General features: G+C 42.4%; 1 protein-coding gene across 1 annotated transcript in view; it reads left to right on the top strand.

Moving 5' to 3' along the window:
• EPHA4 (EPH receptor A4) overlaps positions 1-2,797 on the top strand; it is a 103,058-nt gene extending 100,261 nt beyond the window's left edge. Inside the window, exons 16-17 of the mRNA XM_086468450.1 lie at positions 2,240-2,395; positions 2,683-2,797. Of these exons, the coding sequence (XP_086324576.1) occupies positions 2,240-2,395; positions 2,683-2,797 (271 nt within the window). The remainder of the gene's footprint in view (positions 1-2,239; positions 2,396-2,682) is intronic.
• The last annotated feature ends 19,349 nt before the right edge of the window (positions 2,798-22,146 follow it).

Genomic DNA, 22,146 nt, shown 5'->3' with positions numbered 1-22,146 from the left:
CAATGCTGGCCAGGTTCACAGGACAGTCTTAAGCACGTCCTGAAAAAGTTCTGATGCAGGCAAGCTCTGTTTGAAGTCAAAGTTTGCTGCATCTTTTCCCTCTCCCCGCCCTAGTGAAAGGGCTTGAATGGGTAGCCTTAATGCATTGTAGCTAACAGGAGTGATGTGGTTTTCTGCAGGAAAAGTACATCATCAGGTTTTATAAACCCTAGATTTGTGTAGGATTTGCAAATGAGCAGTACGGCATTACAGCCAACACCTTGCAGGCATTGGGAAGGTGTGGATTAATTTTTATGTGAATTTGAATTTAATTTTGTGGAAAGCCAGTTTCGTGTCTCCACTGATCCTGCATTACATTTGTGTTTTGTTTTGTTTGCTAAGCATGGTATACCTGGTACATGCAAAAGAAGCACAGTAGGAAGGGAACTCCCAGAGTTGTGGGATAAAACCAAAATATCTTTGTTGGGACAGATCAGCAGTTTGTTTAAGTTGATGAAACACTGCTGAAGTAATAGGAGCTTTACTAATTTACACTAGGTTTGTTCTATTTTTTTTTCAAATGTCTTTGCTTTGTCAAGTAAATTTGGTTACAGCAAATATGGAAAAAGGCTTAAAAGAAAAGAAACAAGAGGAAGATAATGGGAAAATATTTTTCAGTACAATGGAAGGTATAAAAATGTCCATTGGGCAATACAAGATTAAGTTTCTTGAATTGGTGAAGGAGTAACAGAGGTTCTGTTTCAGCCTCCAACAGAACAACATCCTGGAAAAACCTATTTTTGTTTTTGAACTTCTAGGTCCCTTTGAGACTCTTGCTTACCGTGTACGTTATCAGAAAAGGGACTATTAACCCTGTGAGGCCACTATCACATCGTATCTTCCAGATTGCCCTAATTGCATTGGTAGCCTGGCAAAAATGTATCCATAATTTGTGTGGTGAGAATCACAATATGATCTGCTGTGGTAACTTGATTTGAGAATCACAGTATGAACTCTTCCATTTTGCTTTCTTTCCAATTTACAGGTGCTCTTTGAGAATATATAGATTTTACAAAAGCTGATAGCCTGTTCAAGGTCATTTTGTGTGTGTGTGCATGTAAGTTAGTAGCCTATTCAAAGTAATTTCATGTTCATGGCTATTTATAGATCTTTATTTTTCTTCTCTTTGGAATATGAATTTCAAACATGCATATAACATTATTAATGTATTATATGACTTTGTACGTGAAGCATAATTTATATAATTAGGTTGCAAGCATTGGTCTTGTCTTAGATAGTACAATAAAAGAGTTGAACCAAGTATTACCAGCGTGTACTTCGTGCCTTAGGCAAGACATAGCTATGCTATTGCAGTTCTAATCTTTGATGATGTGCGTTTTCAAATAAATTGCTAAATGATAATTGTTTTGGTTAGAAAGATAGTAGTAATTTATGATGGTTTAATGACACTGTGATTTACAGTGTACATGAAATAAGAAACGAGATATTAATAAGAGAAACAAATTTTGTAAAAATTATTTGCAGATCTGTGCAAGGGAAAATGAGAAGCACATTTCCAGAGTGCAAAGAAAGATCAAAGCTTGCATGATTCCCGCCACTCCTGGCACACAAGCTGGTCAGGAATGAATTGATTAAAGAGGGGATTAACTCCCTGCTGTCCTGAGTTTGATTGAATGCGCTGAGCTTGCCTGCAAACCTGGCTAGAAACAGGATTTATCTGAACCCACCCTGAGTTTTGCCCTCCAAACCAGTCTGGCAGGTTGTGAGCTCCCAGTTCCTTGGCATACTTCAGTAGTGTTTCTATAGTTGCTGAGCTGAGGTCTGACACATGCAGGATTGGCAAGGTCTTGCATTGCTGCCTGTGAGATACAGACCCAGTAGGCTGATTGCCTTCCAGCATTGCTATCATCTTTGTTTATTGAAGTAAAAGCATTTCTATGAACTCCATTGCACCTGAGGTGGAAATTGTAAGCAGCATTGTGGGTCAAATTAGATCTGAAGGCACAAATAGAAACCTAAGGTCAAATTCATTCTTAGCAAAAATCGGCCTATTTGCATTTTGTTGTTTCTTGCATGGATCTGTGTTGCTGTGCAGAGAGCCAGCAGTTTTGCTGGGCGCAACGTCTTGCCCTTACTTCCCTTTGTCACCGGGGGTAATTGTTACAGAGACCAAACTTTGGTTTGCGATTCATGATCCAGCTGACACCATTTCTCTGTCCTTTCACTGTTTGCCATCCAGACCTAGCACAGCCCTGCTGGATCCCAGCTCCCCTGAGTTCTCAGCGGTTGTTTCTGTCGGTGACTGGCTCCAAGCCATTAAAATGGAGCGATACAAGGATAACTTCACAGCTGCTGGCTATACCACCCTAGAGGCTGTGGTGCATATGAACCAGGAGTAAGTACTCAGTGATATAACAAAAAAACTGGTAAATCTGGATTTAATAGGCCTTTTTTGCTTTGTGCTGCATATCATTACACTCATTAAAGGAATGGAATGCCTTTCATTTGGATGGAGAATAGCTTTACAATGCCTCCACAATGCCTTCACTCATTTCATTAAACATTTCTGTACATCTGCCTTGCTTTTGCTATGTTGCTTGTGGTCGACTCATAATATTTTTCTCTGCACCAGCATCTGATCCATGGTTCTCAGCACCCGGCTTCTTCTCTTGCTTTCCACAGTGACCTGGCGAGGATCGGGATCACCGCCATTGCTCACCAGAACAAGATCTTGAGCAGTGTTCAAGCAATGCGCACCCAAATGCAACAGATGCATGGCAGGATGGTTCCTGTCTGAGCTAGTACTGAATAAACTCAAAACTCTTAAAATTAGTTTACCTCATCCATGCACTTTAATTGAAGAACTGCACTTTTTTTACTTCGTCTCCTCGCCCGTCGAAATAAAGATCTGCAGCATTGCTTGATGTACAGATTGCGGAAACCGAGCGTGTGTGTTGGGAGGGGGGCCCTTCAGAAATGACAAGCCGTCATTTTAAACCAGACCTGGAACAAATTGTTTCTTGGAACATACTTCTCTGTTGATCAACGATATGTATAATACATGTATCTATATAAATATAAAGTCACATTCAAGTTTTGATGCTATGTTTGCTGCCAGATACTGTGCTTAAAAAACAAAAAGGAAAATTACTTTCCTTCTCCCTATGACCCGTAGGATTACAACCATAGTGTTTTATTTGTGGGTGAGACCACCATTGTGCATCTTTCACTGGAATGAAGAATCTGCCCTAGGATATTTTTTGCAGACTTGATGCATCACTAATACCTTGCAGAAACCTCAGTGAGAATATCATTTGGCTAATCAGTGCCTGCTGATTAGTGATCTACTCATTTACGGGCTTGAGACATGAAATGACCCATCTCGTGGATTACTGGGCAAAACTGGACTTCTGGGGAGATTATTGGCTGGTGTGCCGCGCTGAAGCCTACCACTTAAAAGACATTTTGCGGACATCTTGCCGGTAGTCAGCTGTGACAATCGTGGCTGTGGAGCTTTCAGACTTCTTTTCTCTTTCAAGAAGTGATTCACTTTGCCACACGGAGAAGGTCAGTGGAACTACAGTGTCCAACATGTTCATGGTGCTTTATTTCTTAAACTGTGCTAGGATTTCACCGCTGTTGGGGGAAAAAAAAGAAAGTGCTGTGGTATGTATTATTTGGAGTTCTCAACTGAATTGTATGAACTTGTGCTGGTTTCCAAGACTAATTGCTTAGTGTTTGCTCTGTTTGATGACAGTGAAAATTGCCCTGTTTCAAAATCTGGTCTTACTCTCAAGCTGTTGCGTGTTAGGATGTGCAGGCAAGGTGCAAGCGTGCAGCTTGGGGCTCACTCAGTTCAGTGCCAAGAGCTCGACCACCCTGCTTCGCGCTGAGAGCGGTAGGGATTCCCTTATTTTTTGGGTGGAAACACCCACACATACGGATGGATCCCATAGAAAGTAAGAGTAACCTTGTGAAGTACAGATACTCCTAAATGCCCCAGGAAGAACCGAGGACTTTTCCTGCCCTCTTGTGAACAACAGTAGAACCAGTATTTGTATTTTAGAAAGATCAGACTCAGCTGCCGCGTCAATGGATTTATGGGTGGGGGAGCAGAAGGAAATGGGATTGTGCGTGCAGCCTTCCTGGTTTTGCCCAGTTTGGGTGTTGGGCATGGTGACAGCTCTGTTATGCAGCAGTGTTACACTTCAGACGTGGTGATCCAGTCTCCTCAGCTGTGGGAACCAAATTCGTTTTTGAAACCAGTCCCATAGGCTGGTTTATCAAAGCAGGTGTGAGTGCCATGCGTAGGCTGCATGGCCAAGGTCTACGTGCCCCTCTGCAAGTATGGCAAACAAGATGGAGCGTGACCTGTGTGAAAGGCTGCCCTCCAACTCCTCTAAGAAATAGGTGGAAAGTTCGGTGAGTGAGAGCATCCCCTGGGTTGCTAGGTGGACATGGCTGCTTTAGGATGTCCTTGTCCTCCTTGGGTCTCATAGGATAAAGCTTAATCTGGTAAAGCTCTGTATGCATTTAGGCTTGAATTTTATTTATATTAAAGCTTTTATTATTATTTTTTATCGGAGTGTATAAATTAGATTCCTCTTAAAGTCCTTTTGAGGACTGAAGTGATGAGATGACCTTAGAAAAGAAACAGGATCAGGCCTGCTTATGCTGTGCTGGGTAGGAGGAGGATTTTCATGACGCATCTTCTAGAACAGACGTGTTTCAGCTGTGCCAGGCACAATGTCAGAAAGGTGAGATTTATATTTTGATGGTGCTGAGACTGGTTCTTTGGCCTATAATATTTTGGTCCTACTCTGCACCTGACAGCAAACTCAGAAATGATTCAGTGGCTTTATGTGTCAGATTTTTTTAATAATTGCATTTATTCTAAATCCGAAACATCTCACTCAGTTGGACAAGTCACGCTTACTGTATCATCACTCAGATCACTTTTTGTCACTTTTAACAATAACTCGCTGATTTCAACCACTAACTCTCCCTCGCCCCCAACTTTCTCAGAAAACAACTTGTTCGGAATATGGGCTGCTAAATTTGGATCCTGTCAAGTCATGACAGCTTGGTAAAAATTGTTCTGCAGTATTACTTATAAAAGCTTTTACATTTCAAGAAATTTAAGATTTCTTTTAAAAAACTAAACCAGCATGTTTTAATGCCATTTTGCCAGGCAACATAAGAAGTGGTTACTCATATTAAAGACCTGACACTTGTACTTTCAGCAGCAAAAATTCTTTTGCTACTTAAGTGCAGGGATACTTTAACTTTCCTCTTGCCGTAAATCTGTTGAGTTCTGTTGAGATCGTTTTTTTACGTAAAAACAAAATACACCTAATTTTCTGGCCAGTTTGTAAAATTGCTCTCTTGGAGTCTAGTAAGGGTAATTCAAAGCACTCCAATATTTTCCACACAAAATGAAAAACTGTGTCCCTATAGAATGAAACTGTGAAGGCAGCTTCGATGCCAGGTTTTCAGAACTACCATTGATGGCTGTGTTCCCCGTGATAAAATATGGCCAGTGAGGGGGCATCCACTTGAATGTGATTTTAGCTGGAGGAGAGCAGATTAAAAAAAAAAGAAGGTGGCACATATAAATATATATCTATAGATTGCATATCTGTTTATAAGAATGGAAGCAAGACTTTAGAGGGAAGGGAAGGAAGGAGAAGAAAGAAAAGGGACAGGGAAGGCAAAGGTTCCCACCCTTTGAGAACCGCTGGCTCTGCCCGTGTCGCTGGCCATGCGCGTGGGAGCGGCATCACTTCTGTCTTTCTCCTCTGTCCTCCGGGAAATCCTTCTCCCCTCTCTAGGGAGAGGTTTGATTCCATCAGCCTGCTGCCATGTCACCTCTTCAGTGGGGCAGAGATGGGTTCTGGTCTTTTCCTTTGATGTGAATCGGCAATTGCAGCAGCCCAGGAGGGGCTGGCTGCACACAGCAGTGCTGCTGCTGGGAGGTCTGAGAAGAGGCGTTCAGGCAGGTGTGTGTGTTTGGCTTGTTGGGTGGTGTTTGATATATTTATGTTTTCTCTTTGTGCAGGGAAATTAGATTTTGCTTTCACGGCCTCATAGCCCGTCCTATTGATCATATTGACCATGGAGGAACATAGACTAGACATGAAGCCTTCTGGGTCCACAGTTGTGTCTTCCGTAGCACTGATTCTGGAGAACATATGCTGAACGGTCATCGGTCTCTGAAGAGAGTGTGACTTTTACTTTCTCTTTTTTTTTCCCATGCCACACACTCTGTGTTTTTTCTTCGTTGAGAGATAACGAACTCGTTAAGACGCAGCACCCAGTTGTCACTTGAGGAATGTACTGTGTCAAAGCCCTGCAGACTTCTGGATATTATTTTTTGCTCCCCTTCTGCTTTCTCTTCCTACTTTTGGTTTTATTTATACAGTTTGTTATTTTCACTCCTCATCCCCCTGGCTGTAACTGCTGCATCTCGGATGGAGATGACGGAGCACTACACATCTTACCATGGACGCCAGGCCAGGTGCCACAGCAAAGAACCCAGCTCCTGTGAGCTGCCTATATACATTACTGAAGTGACATTTTACACAAAACGTGCCATTGCAGTGATATAAATATATTTTTTTTTCCTTGAACGGATAATGGATTATTATCTCCTCTGAAAGGTGCGTATGTGTGCTTGTGTGCGTGTGCTTGCACGCGAGTCACCTCGTGTGTAGAACTGCCTGTGAATGTGCCGAAAACACCTCTGGAAGTGCAGGAGTCCCCTGTCATAAGAGAGCAGGCCTATAGCTCGTGTCTGCAATGGTAGCAAGAACACACACATTAAAAATGTTTTAATTTCTGTATAAGTGTATTTTTTAGCTGCCACATTAACCTTAATGAGTAGTTCTGCAGCCTAATACAGGCAATTTCAAGTTAGTTTTGGAGTTGTGGATTACGGATCCATAAGGGTGCTAAAGATTTTCGTGTCGTTTGTTCGTACTAATGCCCTGTTCATGATCAAGACCGACCAGTTTCTCAATGGCAAGGTGATGGAGGCTACACCTGCATATCCATCCACTGGTGACCCTGAACTGAATTCTTAAGTAGCCTTTTTTATCTGCAAAAGTAGGATTTTAAAGACTTGTTGAATGCGAACAAATATATGCAATTCTTCCATTCACAGAAGCACCTTGCTCTGTGTGCAAGCTGTGAACAACTTGTAATAATCAAACACTTCATTTGCTCCCAGCACAGTTAAGGAACAAAAATGCAACAAGACCTGTAAGGTTACAGTAGATAGCAAGAGGGTTGTGAAACATGTCCTGTTCCTCGTGCGGGTGATGAGGAGCTGGTGAAGTGCAGTAGAAGGCACTCTTTCTTCCGTGGCCCAAGGAAAAGTGCTGCAACTCACTGGTACTACCTACAAAAGCTTTCTGTGTTTGGAGAATTCACTGTTAATGTAGTTGTAAGCTAGTCTGAGTGAAGCTGTGCACTAGAGCCCAGGGAACACATGGCTGCTGGGTACTCAGAGTGGGGCGGGAGATGCTCCCCACTTGGTCCTGGCCGTGGGGGGCTGGCGCCTGCCGCAGTACCCAGCAACCTGCCCCCAGGACAGGGGGGTCACTCCAGCGGGCACAGGGGAGGCTGGATGTGCTGCAGTAAAAGAGCGCGCAGCCTCGACCAGAGCCGTGAAGTGATGTCCCAAAGCTGCTTCTGCCTCCTCCTCCTTCCTCATGGACCCTCCAAGCTCATCACTAACCGTAGTTCTGCCTGCTCGGGCGAAGGAGGAGGAGGAGCAGCAGGTCAGCGGGACGGACCGAGGGCAGCTGCGCTGTCGCAGAGGCTGGCCATAATCATGGGCCGCCAGCGGTGGCTGCTCCAGACAGAGCTGGGTGAGAGAGGAGAGCGAGTGCCGCCACACTGCTTCCCCTTTTGGAAGAGGTCATCACCAGGGCTGTCTCGCATGATAAGCCTCTGTTTGTTAAGAAATTGTCCTGCCCACACACCACTGGTTGATGTTTGTCCGGCTTTCTTGCTGTACTAATTTTTTGATGGATCTTATGTATTAAAAATGTATATGTATAAAATACAAAAGACTGGTAAGTTACCAGTAAATGGGACTTAAAAAGCAGTATTTTTCTTTTATGTGACATTTTCATAACCAGAAAAAAAAAAATCTGAAGTACTAATTAGACAAATAAAAAGAGAGTGCATTTATTTTTTTGTATCACTGCAAGTATGTTGGAATATGCAAGGTCTGTGGTTAAACGTAGAATGTATGAGGCATATTATAATTTAGTTCATACTGAAAAAATCTAACAGCATTTCTTGGTTCATGCATTTGAAAAATCTCTGGGTTAGATTTATAGATTTTTCTATTTTGTTTTAATTTGTAATTTTTTTCCCCCTCCATGAATTTTAGGTACACATAACTTATGTCATTTATTTATGGTCTTTTATACCTAGTTTGTAAAATTGTAAAATAGCAAACAATGCAAACATTTGCATTTGAAAATAATAAAGTAGTTGCTGTACAAACCAGAAATGGACTATTTCTAATTATTGCATTTTTTCTTAATTTAGTGTTTCTTCACAACAGATACCAATACAGAACTCAGAGTAATAATACTGGTGTTTGCCTCAAAGAGTAATTATCTTCAGTAGATTTCACAGGGACACGCTCCCGAAGTTCATTTAAACTGCGCAGCCCCCAGGTGTACCTTAAAGCATGCTAGTTTTTCTTGTTACCGTCCTGCATGGTGCGGTGTGCTGGATATCTGTAACGTGGGAAGGACGCTGCCCGTCAGGCTGACCTCATTAATGATCTCCATGATTTCACCTTGGAGACCAGAAGGTATCCATGGGTGCTACGCTTGAGAAAAACCTGCAGGATCATAATGTTCCATTTGCATGCCTGGGGTCACCTGGGAATAGTCTCCCTCCCCTGTCTCCCTCTGGCTGGACTTTGCCTGGGGCCAGACGTCACCTTGGCAGAAATCCTACAGTTTTCGCAGGTTCCTTGGGGCCAGGGTTTCACCTCTAGTGTGGGATCTGTGACCATGCTGCCGAGTTACTGCACTTGCTGCTCCGCTTGTGGGCTACGTTTGCGTGGGTTGGTGGGCTCGTGCTGGCGTGTTGTGGCCAGGGAGGGAGAGGGCGGAGGGTGCAGGAGGGAGGAGAGGGAGAAGCTGAGGGATGAAATGTGGACTGAAGCGTGAGGGGGTCAGCAGCAGCTGAAAATGGAGAGGGACAGTTTCTGTGACAAGGGCTCCAAGCCAGAGGCCAAGAGAGTGGATGGTATGTAAAGGACATTGCTGTGTCATGGTAACGCATGTACGGGTGTGTGCTGCCCAGTCTGAGTGCCAGGAGTCATCACTTCTTCACAGCGCTGCTGCTTAGCTCAGGATATGCAGGCTTTCTGGCATTTCAGCTGTCTGAATAGTATATGTACAGAGTTCACAGGCACTGCAGAAAGGGTGGTGGTTCTTCTAGTAGTTTTCTTAAGCTTTTGACTTGTCTATTTGAAAAATATTTTGAATTAAATTCCTTTTGGGAGAGATTCCAGTGATGCCAGCAGAACCGTATTGTACAGCATGGGCCCCAAGAAAGTCCCGCCGATGGCACTGGGTTACTGTATTTTAAAAGCAAGTTCATTGTGTCCTTTTGTACTTGAGCAAGAAAGCCAGCCAGCTGGGTGTTTCTCTGGTGCCTCTATTCAGCCAGTCGGTGTATTTAGGAGAGTATGTGTCACGGCTGGAAAAATGGAGTCCATTTCATGCACACAAAGAAGTTTTACAAATTATTTAGTTTTATTGTGAAATGAAAGCAAAACCTTTATATCTTTTAAGAAACAACTATTTCAAAATACCCAGTGAGGACTGAACACTTGGGTACTCTTCCTTCTCATTCTGATTCTCTGCTCTTTTTCCCTTTTAGCTCCCAAATCTATGAAATCATCCTATCAAAACTTTTTACCCCAATGCTTTAATTTTCTTGAAAGTATATGGATTTTACTGAAACATTTCCTTACCAAAAAGACATTTGTTCTCTCTCTGCCCTTTGCTCTTTCCACATATTTATACAGTAGCATGAGGCAAGTGAGTCTATTTACATCTAGGGCCTGTATATTTGCATCTCAGTGACAAAGTATGTAGCCGCCCATGGCTGAGCATGGAGTAGTGCGAGGAACGGACATGGTTTATCTAGAGACATCAGGGCCATTCTAGACATGTCAAGAAAACCAAAATGGTTTATGACAATTGGGAAGAAAAAAAAAAAAAAAGGCATGTTATGCTCTAAATCAGCAACATAATTAAAACTAGAGCTGAGTTTGAGGCCTTGACCTCAGTTATTTTACCCTTTACCTCACAAGGAAGTACCCTTGGGCCATTGCTTGATTCTCTGTTGAATGGGTTACAGACCTCTGACATATCTTATTTCTGGCAGTGGCCCTGAACATAATTCTCTGTTTACAGGAGCCTCAGAGAAAGTTACATGAATATGTAACGTTTTCTTTAGAAATTAAAACTAAAACCTAAAGCATTCCAATCCAATCAGCTTAGTAAAATGTATTCTCCATGGGTGGATGGAGAGAGTAGCCACAGGAATATGCTACACTAACTTACTTCTAGACATATCTATATATAGGGCAATTATATTCCAGTAATCTGCTGCATATTACTAGCCTGTGACCAGACCAACAAAAGATAATGAAATCCCTGTTTTTATAGTGCTCTTGAAGTTACTCATGATTCTGTTCTATAAAATCTTGTGATGAATTAAATGGGCTGAGGCATTTTGGCATTCATTTTTTGAAGACTGTTTTTAAAATAGAAAAAAAGCACTCGTCAGCAGAACAAGGCCACTGTCAGGCACCCTGCTCTCCTCCCTTTCCACGAAGGTAACCTGCCTCCCCTGGGGTCAATAACTAAAATCTCGGGGCCGGTCAGTCTAGGGCTGTTAGGCAATTACAGGTGCAGGTAGGTACCTACTGCCAACTTTTTAATGATGCTTTGGAGCTGCTTAGCCGAGGGGTGCAGCAGCTCATGTAATGAGCTCCTGCTTCCTGATTGGATTTTCAGACTTGCATTAAGTGTCTTGCTGACAAAGCTCCCAAAACGTCTCCATCACACTCACCTTGGGGAGGGATTTTTCAGAAGCCAGCCGTTGCAGCATGAAGCCACGTAGGCTCAGAGGGGTTGGAAAGCTACAGAAGGACCTGCTGGTGCTGCTCTGGTGCCTCTCATGCCTCGGAGCCTGCTGCAAACCCTGCCCTGAGCCAGTCTCGGTGAGAGCAGCCTGAGGCAGGTCCTGCCCTTGCAGACACTTCTTCCTTCGTGCCTTTCGTGACCTTCACAACCAGTCCTTCTCTCGTGATAAAAATAATGCTGGGGTGGTGGCTTTCACGAAAGGTGTTGTCTTGCCTCCTCCTCACCAGCAATAGTGGTCTGACCTGGGCCTCCTGTCACCTGGCCTGAGCAAGGTCAAATGTACAGGAGGGTCCTTTAGCGAGCGAGGGGACGGATGGGTGTCCTCTGTCCTGGGAGATGCTCTCTGATCTGCTCATTTGATGGCTGGGGGAAGGTCATTAGGTCTGGGACAGCATCGGTGTTTAGTCTGTTGAGCGACTGCAGCTGGCCAAGTCATACATGCTTTAAAATGCAAACATCTGGGAGGTGAGCAGCATCAGAGAGACTTTTCAGTAGACTGAAATCCAAAAGTCCCTTAAAAACTCTGGCCTCAAATTTTCAAAAGTGCTATGGAGCTTGGTGCCATCATGTTGTCAGGTGCCAATGGGATCACCTGGAAATTCAACACTTAAAAATTCAGCATGAGCGTCCCAAGGGAAGCAGGGGAGTGCCTGACTCGTCTCCTACCTGATTAAGCTGTGTCTGAGATCTTACTTGGGACCTGCCAGCTGGCAGATTCACAGTATATGACAAGTATTAAAGAGCGTTTACTTAAACCTTTTTTAAAAATTGGTTAAAACTCCCTTGGACAAAATGCTTCTGGAAAAAAATATGAGGTTAAAATCGAATGATGATGTTCCTCCACACTTTGATTGAAGCAGTGTAATGTGAAAGGCCTAGGAAAGGTGGCACTGACAATAATAAGAACTTAAAGATAAATGAGTTGATCTGGTCCCACAGGTGGCATGAACCGATTTCACTGGGACTGCCCTGACTTGCATCAGCTGAAGGACTTAGTCCTTAGCTACATGAAGCTTCAGGTAATTTTTATTTATATTTTTCACCAGAAAATATACTTTACAGTGCGTTTTGGCAATGACTCAAGTAGTAATAGCACATTCAGGTTGGTCTTTTTGTCTATTGTATTTTTTTATGTGGCCATTACTCATGCAAATATTTGAAGTACGTGTATAACAACACAAAATAATGGTATCCAACAACAGACAGGAAGGTTTCTGTAGAGTCCCACAACTCCTCTCTGTCAGCTTTGTTTTCAGGTTCATATTATGATGGCAGATGGATGTTATTGGCCAAATGGTTAGGATTGCAACATGGCACCCTCAGAGACCTTTTCTCTTGTTTTTGCAGACTCAGAGTGCTCCACTACGATGGTTGAAGAGGCAGGACGTCTATGTGTCATTCACCAGCTTTTGATCTCTAATATACACAGGTGGAGGAAAGAAATGGAAAACTAAACGGCCCCCCCTCTGAGTTTCAGGCCTGAGCAGGAGCACACAGACATGACATGGTCCCAGTCACCCAACAGTCCAAACGGGCAGCAGCAGCAGCTCAGTTTTGCCTGCAGGAGCTATGGGAATGGCAGAGCCAGGATTCAGGGTCCTTTGCTACTTTGCTGACCCCTCACAGAGGGGAAGCAACTTAATAAGCTGGCTGTTATTTTCAGAAGAACCAGCAGAGCAGTTTCTGTTGTTTCCAGCTTTGAAGATTCCCCCACGATGATGCCGTTCCACACCGTGTGCACTTGCATGGCGGCCTCCTACTGCTCTGGGTGAGGCAGAGAGCAGAGCCAAAGCCAGTGGCAGTTAGTGGATATTTGCAGGCGGCATCTCCACTCTTCCCATGCCCCAGGATACTGCTGTCCTAAGTGTTACTGGCTTCAAAAACTGATGTTTAGAAACTTTCCTTACAGAGGTGTTGCCTCACTTTTCCTGCTTTTTTCTTCACACCAGGCTGCAGCCTGCTAAGAGCTACTTTTGACTTACCCAGGGTTTTGGAGGTGATTAGTTTTGGAGCCAGTTTGCCATCCTGAACAGGTGGAAAAGATCATAAAAAATTTTTAATCAGCTTTCAAAGTGGGTGTAGTTGATCCAAGAACAAAAAGCATTCACCAACTGCTAAATCCAATCAGCCGTGGGTGACTGATTACTTTTAGCTTTCTTAACTGACTGTCTGTGGCATTTCTATGAAGGAGCTATTCTGAAACCCAAGGAAGTCCACACAACTGTTTCTGTTCTGGGAATAACTTGTAAGTTATGTGTTAAACCTGTGTTTGAATTCACAGTACTGAGTATTATAAACAAAATATACAGGTGGGTGTGCAAGGGCTGTGCTGGATTAGAGCGAGTGGTTTTTTTCTCTTGCTTAGTAACAAGTTAAATGGTGGGAGGAATAAGTTTATGGATCCTTTGAAAAGAGTTTGAGGAGTTTTTCCCAGTAAATGTTCCAGTAGTATTGCCTGGTAGCATCCAGCAATGGAGTTTTCAAAAAAAGGCTCCTTTCATCCCAACAAGGTGGTATGAAATCTATCTGTGTCTATCTGTGTGTATATGAAATTGACTTGTATACACATGTGTACATGAAAAGAGCTTTGTTCTGGCTGACTGCCGTGGTGCAGCACTGAGCACCACGCCTCTGCTCTCAGCCCCAGCCCACCCGTGTCTCTGGCAGAACTGCTGCTGAAGACAGCTGCTCAAGTTACGTTTGACATTGCACTGACACATGCACAAGAGCTTCCTCTGGAGGATGTGACCACAAGCTCACTCTGTGCATGGACCTGCCTGTCCCAGGACCACCCTTAGGAGACAATTCAGATAGGCTTTGCAATACCAGTGACAGATTTTTACTGGTATTTGTACTTTGCTGGCAACTACTTTTATGTGCACAACAGAAAAGAAACCTGTCAAGTGCTGACGTATGATTTCCACAGCAGTGCTGCTGCCAGTGTGCGTTCTAGGGCAAATCATTAATGTCATTATTGTGTATTTTCAACAAGACAACTCCAGCTGGCAATGAAAGTGCATAATGACACAGGGATGCTTTTGGCATGATACAGAGCAACCTGTCAGAAGGTGACTCAGATCCAAACAAAGGTACAAGCCCATGTTCAGCAGGACTCGCTCACCACTCTCAGCTTTCAGACGTGTCTGGTGATGGGCTGGGAGCAGGGCTCTCGTGGGATCGATGAACAATTTAAAACATTCTTCTGAACCTGTGGGAATTTTTGCCACAAACAGTCAGAGTCCCTGGGAGCAATCACTTGCCCCATAAAGTGCAGACTTCTTCCTGGTTCAGCCTCTTTTCTGTAATAACAATAAGAAATATCTTGGGAACATTTTAATTAAAAAACCCACCCTTCCTTCTTATAAAAGGGTGTAAGTCACACCAACGTGTCCCTGAGCTTGACTTGAAGAGTTTGGGTGGGGCTGATGACGTATTAAAATGATAGAGATTCAGTTGGTAAAATTCTTTCTCTGGGACTACTTTTTACCTGTGCATAGGGATAGTCTGGTTAAGGAGAAAAGACAAATGCACTTTGCATTTGACATTGCACATTGACATTGCATTTTTTGCTACCCTGACTTTAGCTAGCTATGTTATTTTTGCTTCCATCTGAGGTAAATGCAACTGGTTGTCTTCAGCATGACCTTTGCAAGGTGTGTAAAACCACCAGTGGTCAATGTATATCTAGCATTTGCCAGCTGTGGAAATTATCCAAGGTATATCCCAGCTGCTGGGCATCTCTTAATTGCAAGCCACAATTAGAACGCTCCCATGCTCTTGGCACGCTAGCTAGCCAGCAGGTGCTTGGAAGGGGAGAAGGAACTCACAAGGAGCCGGTTCCCTGGGGATACAAGGTCATTTTTTCCTCTTTGGGCTGGGTAGCAGGGCTGGGAGTTGTTGCAGCATCAGGAGATGCAAATGCTGTCTCTATGTGAATTAATTGTGGAAGCGGTGCAAGCCCTTCCTGACCATAGCATGCTTGCAGGCTCAGCCAGGGATGCTCCTGAGCCCTGAGCGTCTTGGGGCATCCCAAGGGACAGCTTTTCTCAGCTCAGAAGCTGGGCAGCAACAGATCTGATGCCTTGGCTGGTGCTTTTGTGGTATGTTTAGCATCATAGCAAGCCTTTGCTTACTAAAGGGGTGGGGCAAAGCAGCAAACAACAAACAAGTGTGTCTTAAATCTGAAACACCTGCAAAACCATGCTAAGTTTGTGTGTGTAGGTATTTTAACTGAAAGCAGGGACACTTTTTTTTTTTTTTTTTCCAATGTTATAGTTTTGCAGTTTGTTGAAAAATGATATGGTCTCTGTTCCCTCCTCCCAAAGTTAATTGTCAAACACTGAGCCAACTGAAATAAGCTTTTGTTACTCACAGTGGAGGAAGAAAAGCTGAACAGAATCATTTTGTGTTCCAGAAGTGCATACAGCCAGTTCTGGGCCTGAGCTCAGATTTGTATTGTGTGGATCAAAGAAACCAAATAGAGCAATAAATAAAGCAAGGGCCTAGTCTGGACTGTCAGCAGAATCACTAGGCACACTTGGCAGGTTTTACCTGAAATTCTCCTTCTATGTCAAGAAACCTGCATGTTTGCATTTGAAAAATTACATTAACTGGTAATTACTCCACACAGTTATCAACAGTGCCAGAATTGGGTTTCTTTACCTGTGCTTGGATCTTCGGTCCCTCAGCGCACTCATTCTTGATGCAGACAACCTCAAGTCAAAGTTTGTCTGCTAAAGTCCTGGTTTATTGTTTTTTGATTGCTTTCTTCCTGTGCTCATCCCAAATTATTCATATTTCCTGCTTTCCAGCTCCCATTTATGTAAATTTTTTTTTTTCTTTTCTATCATTAAACCTCCCTCATCCTTCACTCCTAAATTGCCGCTGGTGAGAATTTCCCATTTTCCCAAGTCCTGAATGCACTGTGATTTCCTGGCAGCCCTGCTCTCATTACAGGACTAGAGAGTCTTGTGCTTGTTGTAAAGACACACATCCAGAGAGCATCACTACAGTATCTAATGCAGATACAAACATATTTCAGAAATAAATGAAAAGCAGCTCTACTTAAACTAGAGGAAATAAAGACAATGTGCTGTTGGGTACTGGAACACTGCCTCACTTTGTTCACAAAGAAAGCAGTTGTTAAACATCATGCACGCACTTATATATGTGCTTCGTGTTTTGAGGATGAATTTGCCCTTCATGTGTGACTGAGAAGCTCTGTGTGGTGTGGTCAACAGACACAGGACTGCCCAGGCAATTACAAGTGTAACCCAAAGAGATTCCTAGCACAGGACAAGTCACCACATAGTTTTTGTAAAACTAAGTCTTATTTTCTTGCTGGAATATAAATCTTTTGTTCATCTACCCCTTTCCTTATTTGTTCTAATTCTTATTGACTGTCAAACAACTTACAGTAATGCTAAGCCCTTTCTGCTTGTATTAACGAGGGATTTAAGTGGACTTATCAGCTTACCTTTTTGAATCAGAATGACATGTTGGTTTATCTCATAATCTTTAATATCTCATTATCAGCAGGAACAACATATGGGATCTTAAATTGAGCAACTGGAAGTCTTATTTGTGAACAAATTGTATTCATTGTGAAGTCTGAGTCTGTGCAAAAAAAGCATGCCTCTTCCATACGTAACTGTATGAACTAGCATTTATCCCTGTAGACGAGGTGACTTGCAGTGGAGCATTTAGCTACGGCAGTATTGGGCTGGTGGGACTGGAGCTGCATGGCTTGCTTCGTTTCATTTTGCAGCTTTTTGTTTTCTCTTTGGCCTCGGTGTTGTGTTCTGGGGCTTTGGTTCAAGTGGAACCCAGTTAAAGCAGCTACGTTTCAGCTGTGTGCTTGTTTGTAGATGGTATTTATGTATCATTTTGTAAACCAAACCGGCTTGTTTTAATGGATTTGCTGAGGAACATAGACAAGCATTCAGCTCATGAACTGTCTGCGTTGATTCATCGCTATTTGAAATTCAGTGTGTGACTGGGCAACTGAGTTGCATGGGATTTTTTTCATGCTGCCTGAATCAGTCAAACTTTCTCATCAAGAAACTGTGATTTAAAAGAAAAACACACAAAACTGAAAAACTCTGTTCATATTCTAAGGCCCAGATTTCTAGAAGTGCGAAGCAGCATTAAGGATGGTTTAAGAAGTCAGCTGGGGTTTTCCTGGCATGAAATATCTCAGAGCTTCTGCAGTTTGTCTTACCGCACTTTAGTTCAGGCCAAGCATTGTAGGCAGGTATAAATCTGCGCAGCCCTGATGAGTTAGGAGGTTGTCTTTGCTTCAGTCTGGGCTCCCGGCTGCGACAAGTTTGTCTGAAAGTAGGAGGCGGCGGCTGGGACAGAGCTGCAGCCAGGCCGAGAAATAGAAGGGAAGCCAAGAAAGAGGAGGGGAAAAGGAACAGAGGGAAAACTTGTAATGCAAAAATGTGGAAGAGAGCATGTTACAAAGTTTTTCAAGGAGGAGAATGAGCTCATTTTTAAGATTGTCAAAATGAAAAGTCACAAATTAACAAGGTTCATTCTGTTGTGACTAATCAAAAATGCATAACTATTTACTAATTATCGAAACAAAAGATCATCTAAGAGCACGAAGTCTGTTATTGGTTAAAGAGTTCAGAACGTGGACAATGGACCCAAGACGTCCTTGCATGTGGAGTGGATGCTTGTAATGCACTGCAAACAACCCTCTATGCACATCTGATTTGGGCCTGGCAGTCTCTGCTGTTATTTCACTTGATTTGTGTATTTTAAAAGCCCCAGCTCCTTCCTTGCTGAAGATGAGGAGATTACTTTTTGTCTTTGTTTTAACTGGATGTGAGTAAAGCTGATTTCCGACAAAACAAAAACCCAAACATTTTTCTTTCTATTACTTTTTAGAAAGCAAATATTTTTGAGGGTTCAGAGGGCTCTGCAAGCCAAGTGTCAGAACTGGGAAACAAAAAAAGGTGGGAGATAGGGGGGAGAAATTGTGGTGAAAAAGAATGTCAGAGTGCTGGCTGTGAAAGACAATAATGGATATTATTGCTTTCTGGGCAGAATGAAAGGGCTGTGCCCTTGGCTGGTGTTAATTGGCCTAACTCCTCTAAAGCTGGTAGAAGATTGATTCACAGCAGCTGTAATCCTCAAGTTAAATCCCAGCCCCACTGGGAGTTTTATCATTGTCTTCAAAAGAAAGAAGTTTTTAACCTGTGTGTTATTTTATTCAGTCACCTAGTGAATCTCTTAACAGTAAAAGAACTCATCTCAGCCAGTGCTCCCCTGCGGGAAGGATGGGGTTTAGACTGCTTTATGCACTAGAAAAGTGGAACTAGCTTTCTGGAAAAATTATCAAAAACCATCTGAACAAGCCTTTGTCTTATTTTAGTAGTTTGGTTGTTCACAGGTATTATTCAAAACTGAATTGCCAAATTTTCAAATCCAAGCCAGGTGAAAACTCCAGGTTTTGACTTGGTTTCTAAGAAGAGTTTGGGTTTATGTCCAACCTATGGCAAAGAATAATGTGTTTTCACGTAGTCGTGGCAGACAACCGAGCTACTGTTAACCGAACACGGAAGCACATGCGTAGACCTCACTTTTACTGCGTGGCATGCATAGGAAGCAAGCATTGATTTTTGCATGTCACAGGGTAAGTTTAAGGAAGCCAAACACTACTGCAAGGTGTGAACCAGGCCAGCTGGTTGAGGGTGATGAGATTTAATGTCAGGAATGACAGAAAGTACAGGCCCCAGCTGAACTAAATCTCCACCTGATGGAGTCAATGTGGGGTTGGTCTTTATCTGTTCCTATGCACATTGAAGTGATTTCAGAGCTGCTACAGGCCACACAAACCTTAAGGGACAGGAAAACAGCATAAAAATCCTATTTTTGCATATTTTATGGTTTTTCCCATGGTTTGTAACTTTTGAACTATTAGAGAGCTGTATTTAGGTTGGTATTCAGGCTTGTTTTTGCAGTTTCAAACATTGCCTCCTCTTCTATTTAACTATGTGGAATTGTAACCTGTGTGTACAGAATATTGACACATTCCTAATTATCTCTCTTGAGTATGTTGAAGTTAAGATACTAAATTCAGCTTCCCTTAGAAATAAACTTGGCCTTGTTCCTCAGGTTCTGAATGAAGTAGTGCAAGAAGCATCAAAATCCCACTGTCAACACCATACAGATACACACAAAGCCAAGACAAACTCCCCTCACGACACAGCAAACACCCGTGCACTAGCACACTGGAAGTAGACACGGAAAAGAAGTATATACAGGGCTCAAAGACAAGGCTATTCATGGTGAAGACCAACTTGCTTCCTCTAAGTCTTTTCTCCCCAAAATTTTATTTTCTGTTGTTGAAAAGAAATGACTGGATAAAAACTAGCTCTTCTTTGTCATAGAAATATGGTCTCTTTAGGTGCTGTTGTCTAAATGTCAAACTTTTGGGGATGTCATGTTCAAAAGATGATTTAAAATTAGAATAGCAGTTTTTGTCAGGACTTCACTTGGTTTTTATTTCTTGAAAATAAGCTAGAAGAGTAACCGCTATGCCAGAATAGTGGTGTTTTAGGGGCTTTCATAAGGCAAAAGATAATGGAGAATCTGTACTTTTTTTCACATTCTTCATGTTTACTCTATTTTTATCTCTGCTGGTGAACTTTTCCTCGGAAATAATTTCTAAACTCCTACTTCATGCAGTTGCGGTCTTCTCAGCTTTACCTTTAATTTCTGTTTTATCTTCCTTTTTTCCTGTACTGACTTTAAAACTAAATTTTTATTCCTTTCTTTGTCAGATTGCTGCCAATCACAGTGGTATCTGTCAGCCGTAGAAAACAATTCTATGATTGTTTTCTGTAATTGTATACCAAATACAGCCTGCTGTTTTATTGTATGAGAAATGCACAGTGGTCCACAGCCATCATTATCTGAAAGCTCACTATAGACTTCATAATATTGACAATGTTCTTGCAGAAGTGCTGTTAGCAGAGGGGAGGGTAAGGCTCATGTACCCAGCTGTAGCTTTCCAGCTGTAGCCACGTTTGTGGACATGAGAAGGACTGGGACTAGACTTTAGCAGGAGAGTGAGATGAATAATTATGGTGAGGAGATCTTGGTTTGGGGGTGTGTGTGGAGGGTGACTTTCCTTTTGATCAGCTTGGAATGAAAGCCTATTTTCTCTGTCAAGCCACATCGCTTCACCTTAAAGCTCTTGACTGCTTAGTCTGTTCTCAAGCAATTGTTTTTCTGTTTGGATATTAAAATAAAAAATAATCAGAGACATCAAAATGATATATTCAGATTTTTCCTTTACATGCGTGGTCAAAGTCACAGCAACCCTAAATTTGTGGAAAGATGGGCTGAGACCTCAAAGTTCTCTTTTATTTGCAAATTTTAACTAGGAATTTCGTTTAGGAATTACTAGTGAAGGGTGGTTTGGGGGCTTTGGCTGTGCAACAGAAGTGTTTGAACATCAGATTAACTTGGTATAGGGATGGGAGGGTTAAGGAGAGAGCAGTTCCTTGTAACACCCTGTCCTTCCTTGCTCTTTTCTGTCATTCCACCAAACTACTGAACTTCAAGGGACTAGCCACAGTCTGGTAGAGAAACAATTAGTTAATTATGGTAATTTAGCATAAATTAGTGGCATAATCGCTGACAGTAAATGTGAGCAACTGTAGACATTGCAACCAAAGGCAAGACACAGTTCAGGCTACAAATGCAGAGTGGAAGAGTGGAAGCCATTCAATATCAAATTAACAGAGACTTTATTAAGGACAAGCGAAAAGCTGGAGTCAAGAGGCTGCAACAGGAGAATAGCTGGGCACACTGATAGTTCTCATGGCTCTCCTACTTAGCTGGCTCTCGAGAAATGGGTCACCAAATGTTGTGAAGACTGCTGCAGCTATCAATGCTAGTAAATAGCTGAAGCCCATTTAATTCTGGCCAGCTTAGGGAAGTTAAAAATTCCATCACATCATACCACGGCTTCCTCTTCATGCTGCACAGGCACTCCATAAATCCACACGGCTCTCTCCCTCTTATCTGAATCGCAATGCAGTTATTAAACAAATTGTAAGTCTATTTCATATCCTTTTTAATACTTTGAAAACTGCACAGTATAAGGCTTAATAAAAGCTGAATGCTCCAAAACTGCTCTTAGAACTGAAAATATGACTACATCAAAAGACTTTACAAGGGCAGGATTTTAATGGCTGAATAATACGCTGGAACAGAGCAGTAATTTCTTCTCGAATGCTGGGATGAATTATTTATGCTTTGACAACATTATGTGTCTCTAAAGCAGCTTTTAGTTATTCGCCTATTCGAGGACACAGCTGATTCTGCTGCCCGCTCTTGTAATTACATTAACCTCTTGACACTACATGACAAGCTTTTCCTGTGAACTGCGATCAATAGCCCATAACTGCTACCTATTTAATAGAGCCATGGTTACACTTCAGTTCAGATATAATTAGCTCTTTTCCCCCTTCCTCTTTTAACAGAGCACAGAAAAAAACCCATGTTGTTTAAATTAAAAAAAAAATACACACAACAAAATCAAGACTGTTAAGGAAAAGAATAAAAGCATTCAGATCACTGAATAGGCAAGTAATATGTTCCCTGAGTTTCTGTTCAGAAATGTGCAGCCCTTCCATTAGTCCACATCTGCATTTAAATGTAACTGGAAGCCATGGTGTATGAGGACTTGTAGGAATCAATTACAGAAGTGGTGGTACAGGTGGGCAAGGCTGTGATCTGACACAGTTGAAGCACACACTGATAATGAGATAAACTAGCTTCCTTTCTGCTCTGTTTTCACCTAGCTTTAATAGAAGCATAGTATTTTGTTGTGTACTATTGGAGCTACTTTGTCTCAGGGATATATTTAGATTCAGATAAATACATATAGGGCTGGAAATGAAGCAGATTTTGTGGGGTTTTCTGATTCTTTTTTTTT

Source organism: Leptosomus discolor, chromosome 7 (genome assembly GCF_034619465.1).
Source record: "Leptosomus discolor isolate bLepDis1 chromosome 7, bLepDis1.hap2, whole genome shotgun sequence".
NCBI classification, from domain to species: Eukaryota; Metazoa; Chordata; class Aves; order Leptosomiformes; family Leptosomidae; genus Leptosomus; species Leptosomus discolor.
Note: the sequence above shows the minus strand (reverse complement) of the source record. Positions and strands in the feature narration are given on the sequence as shown.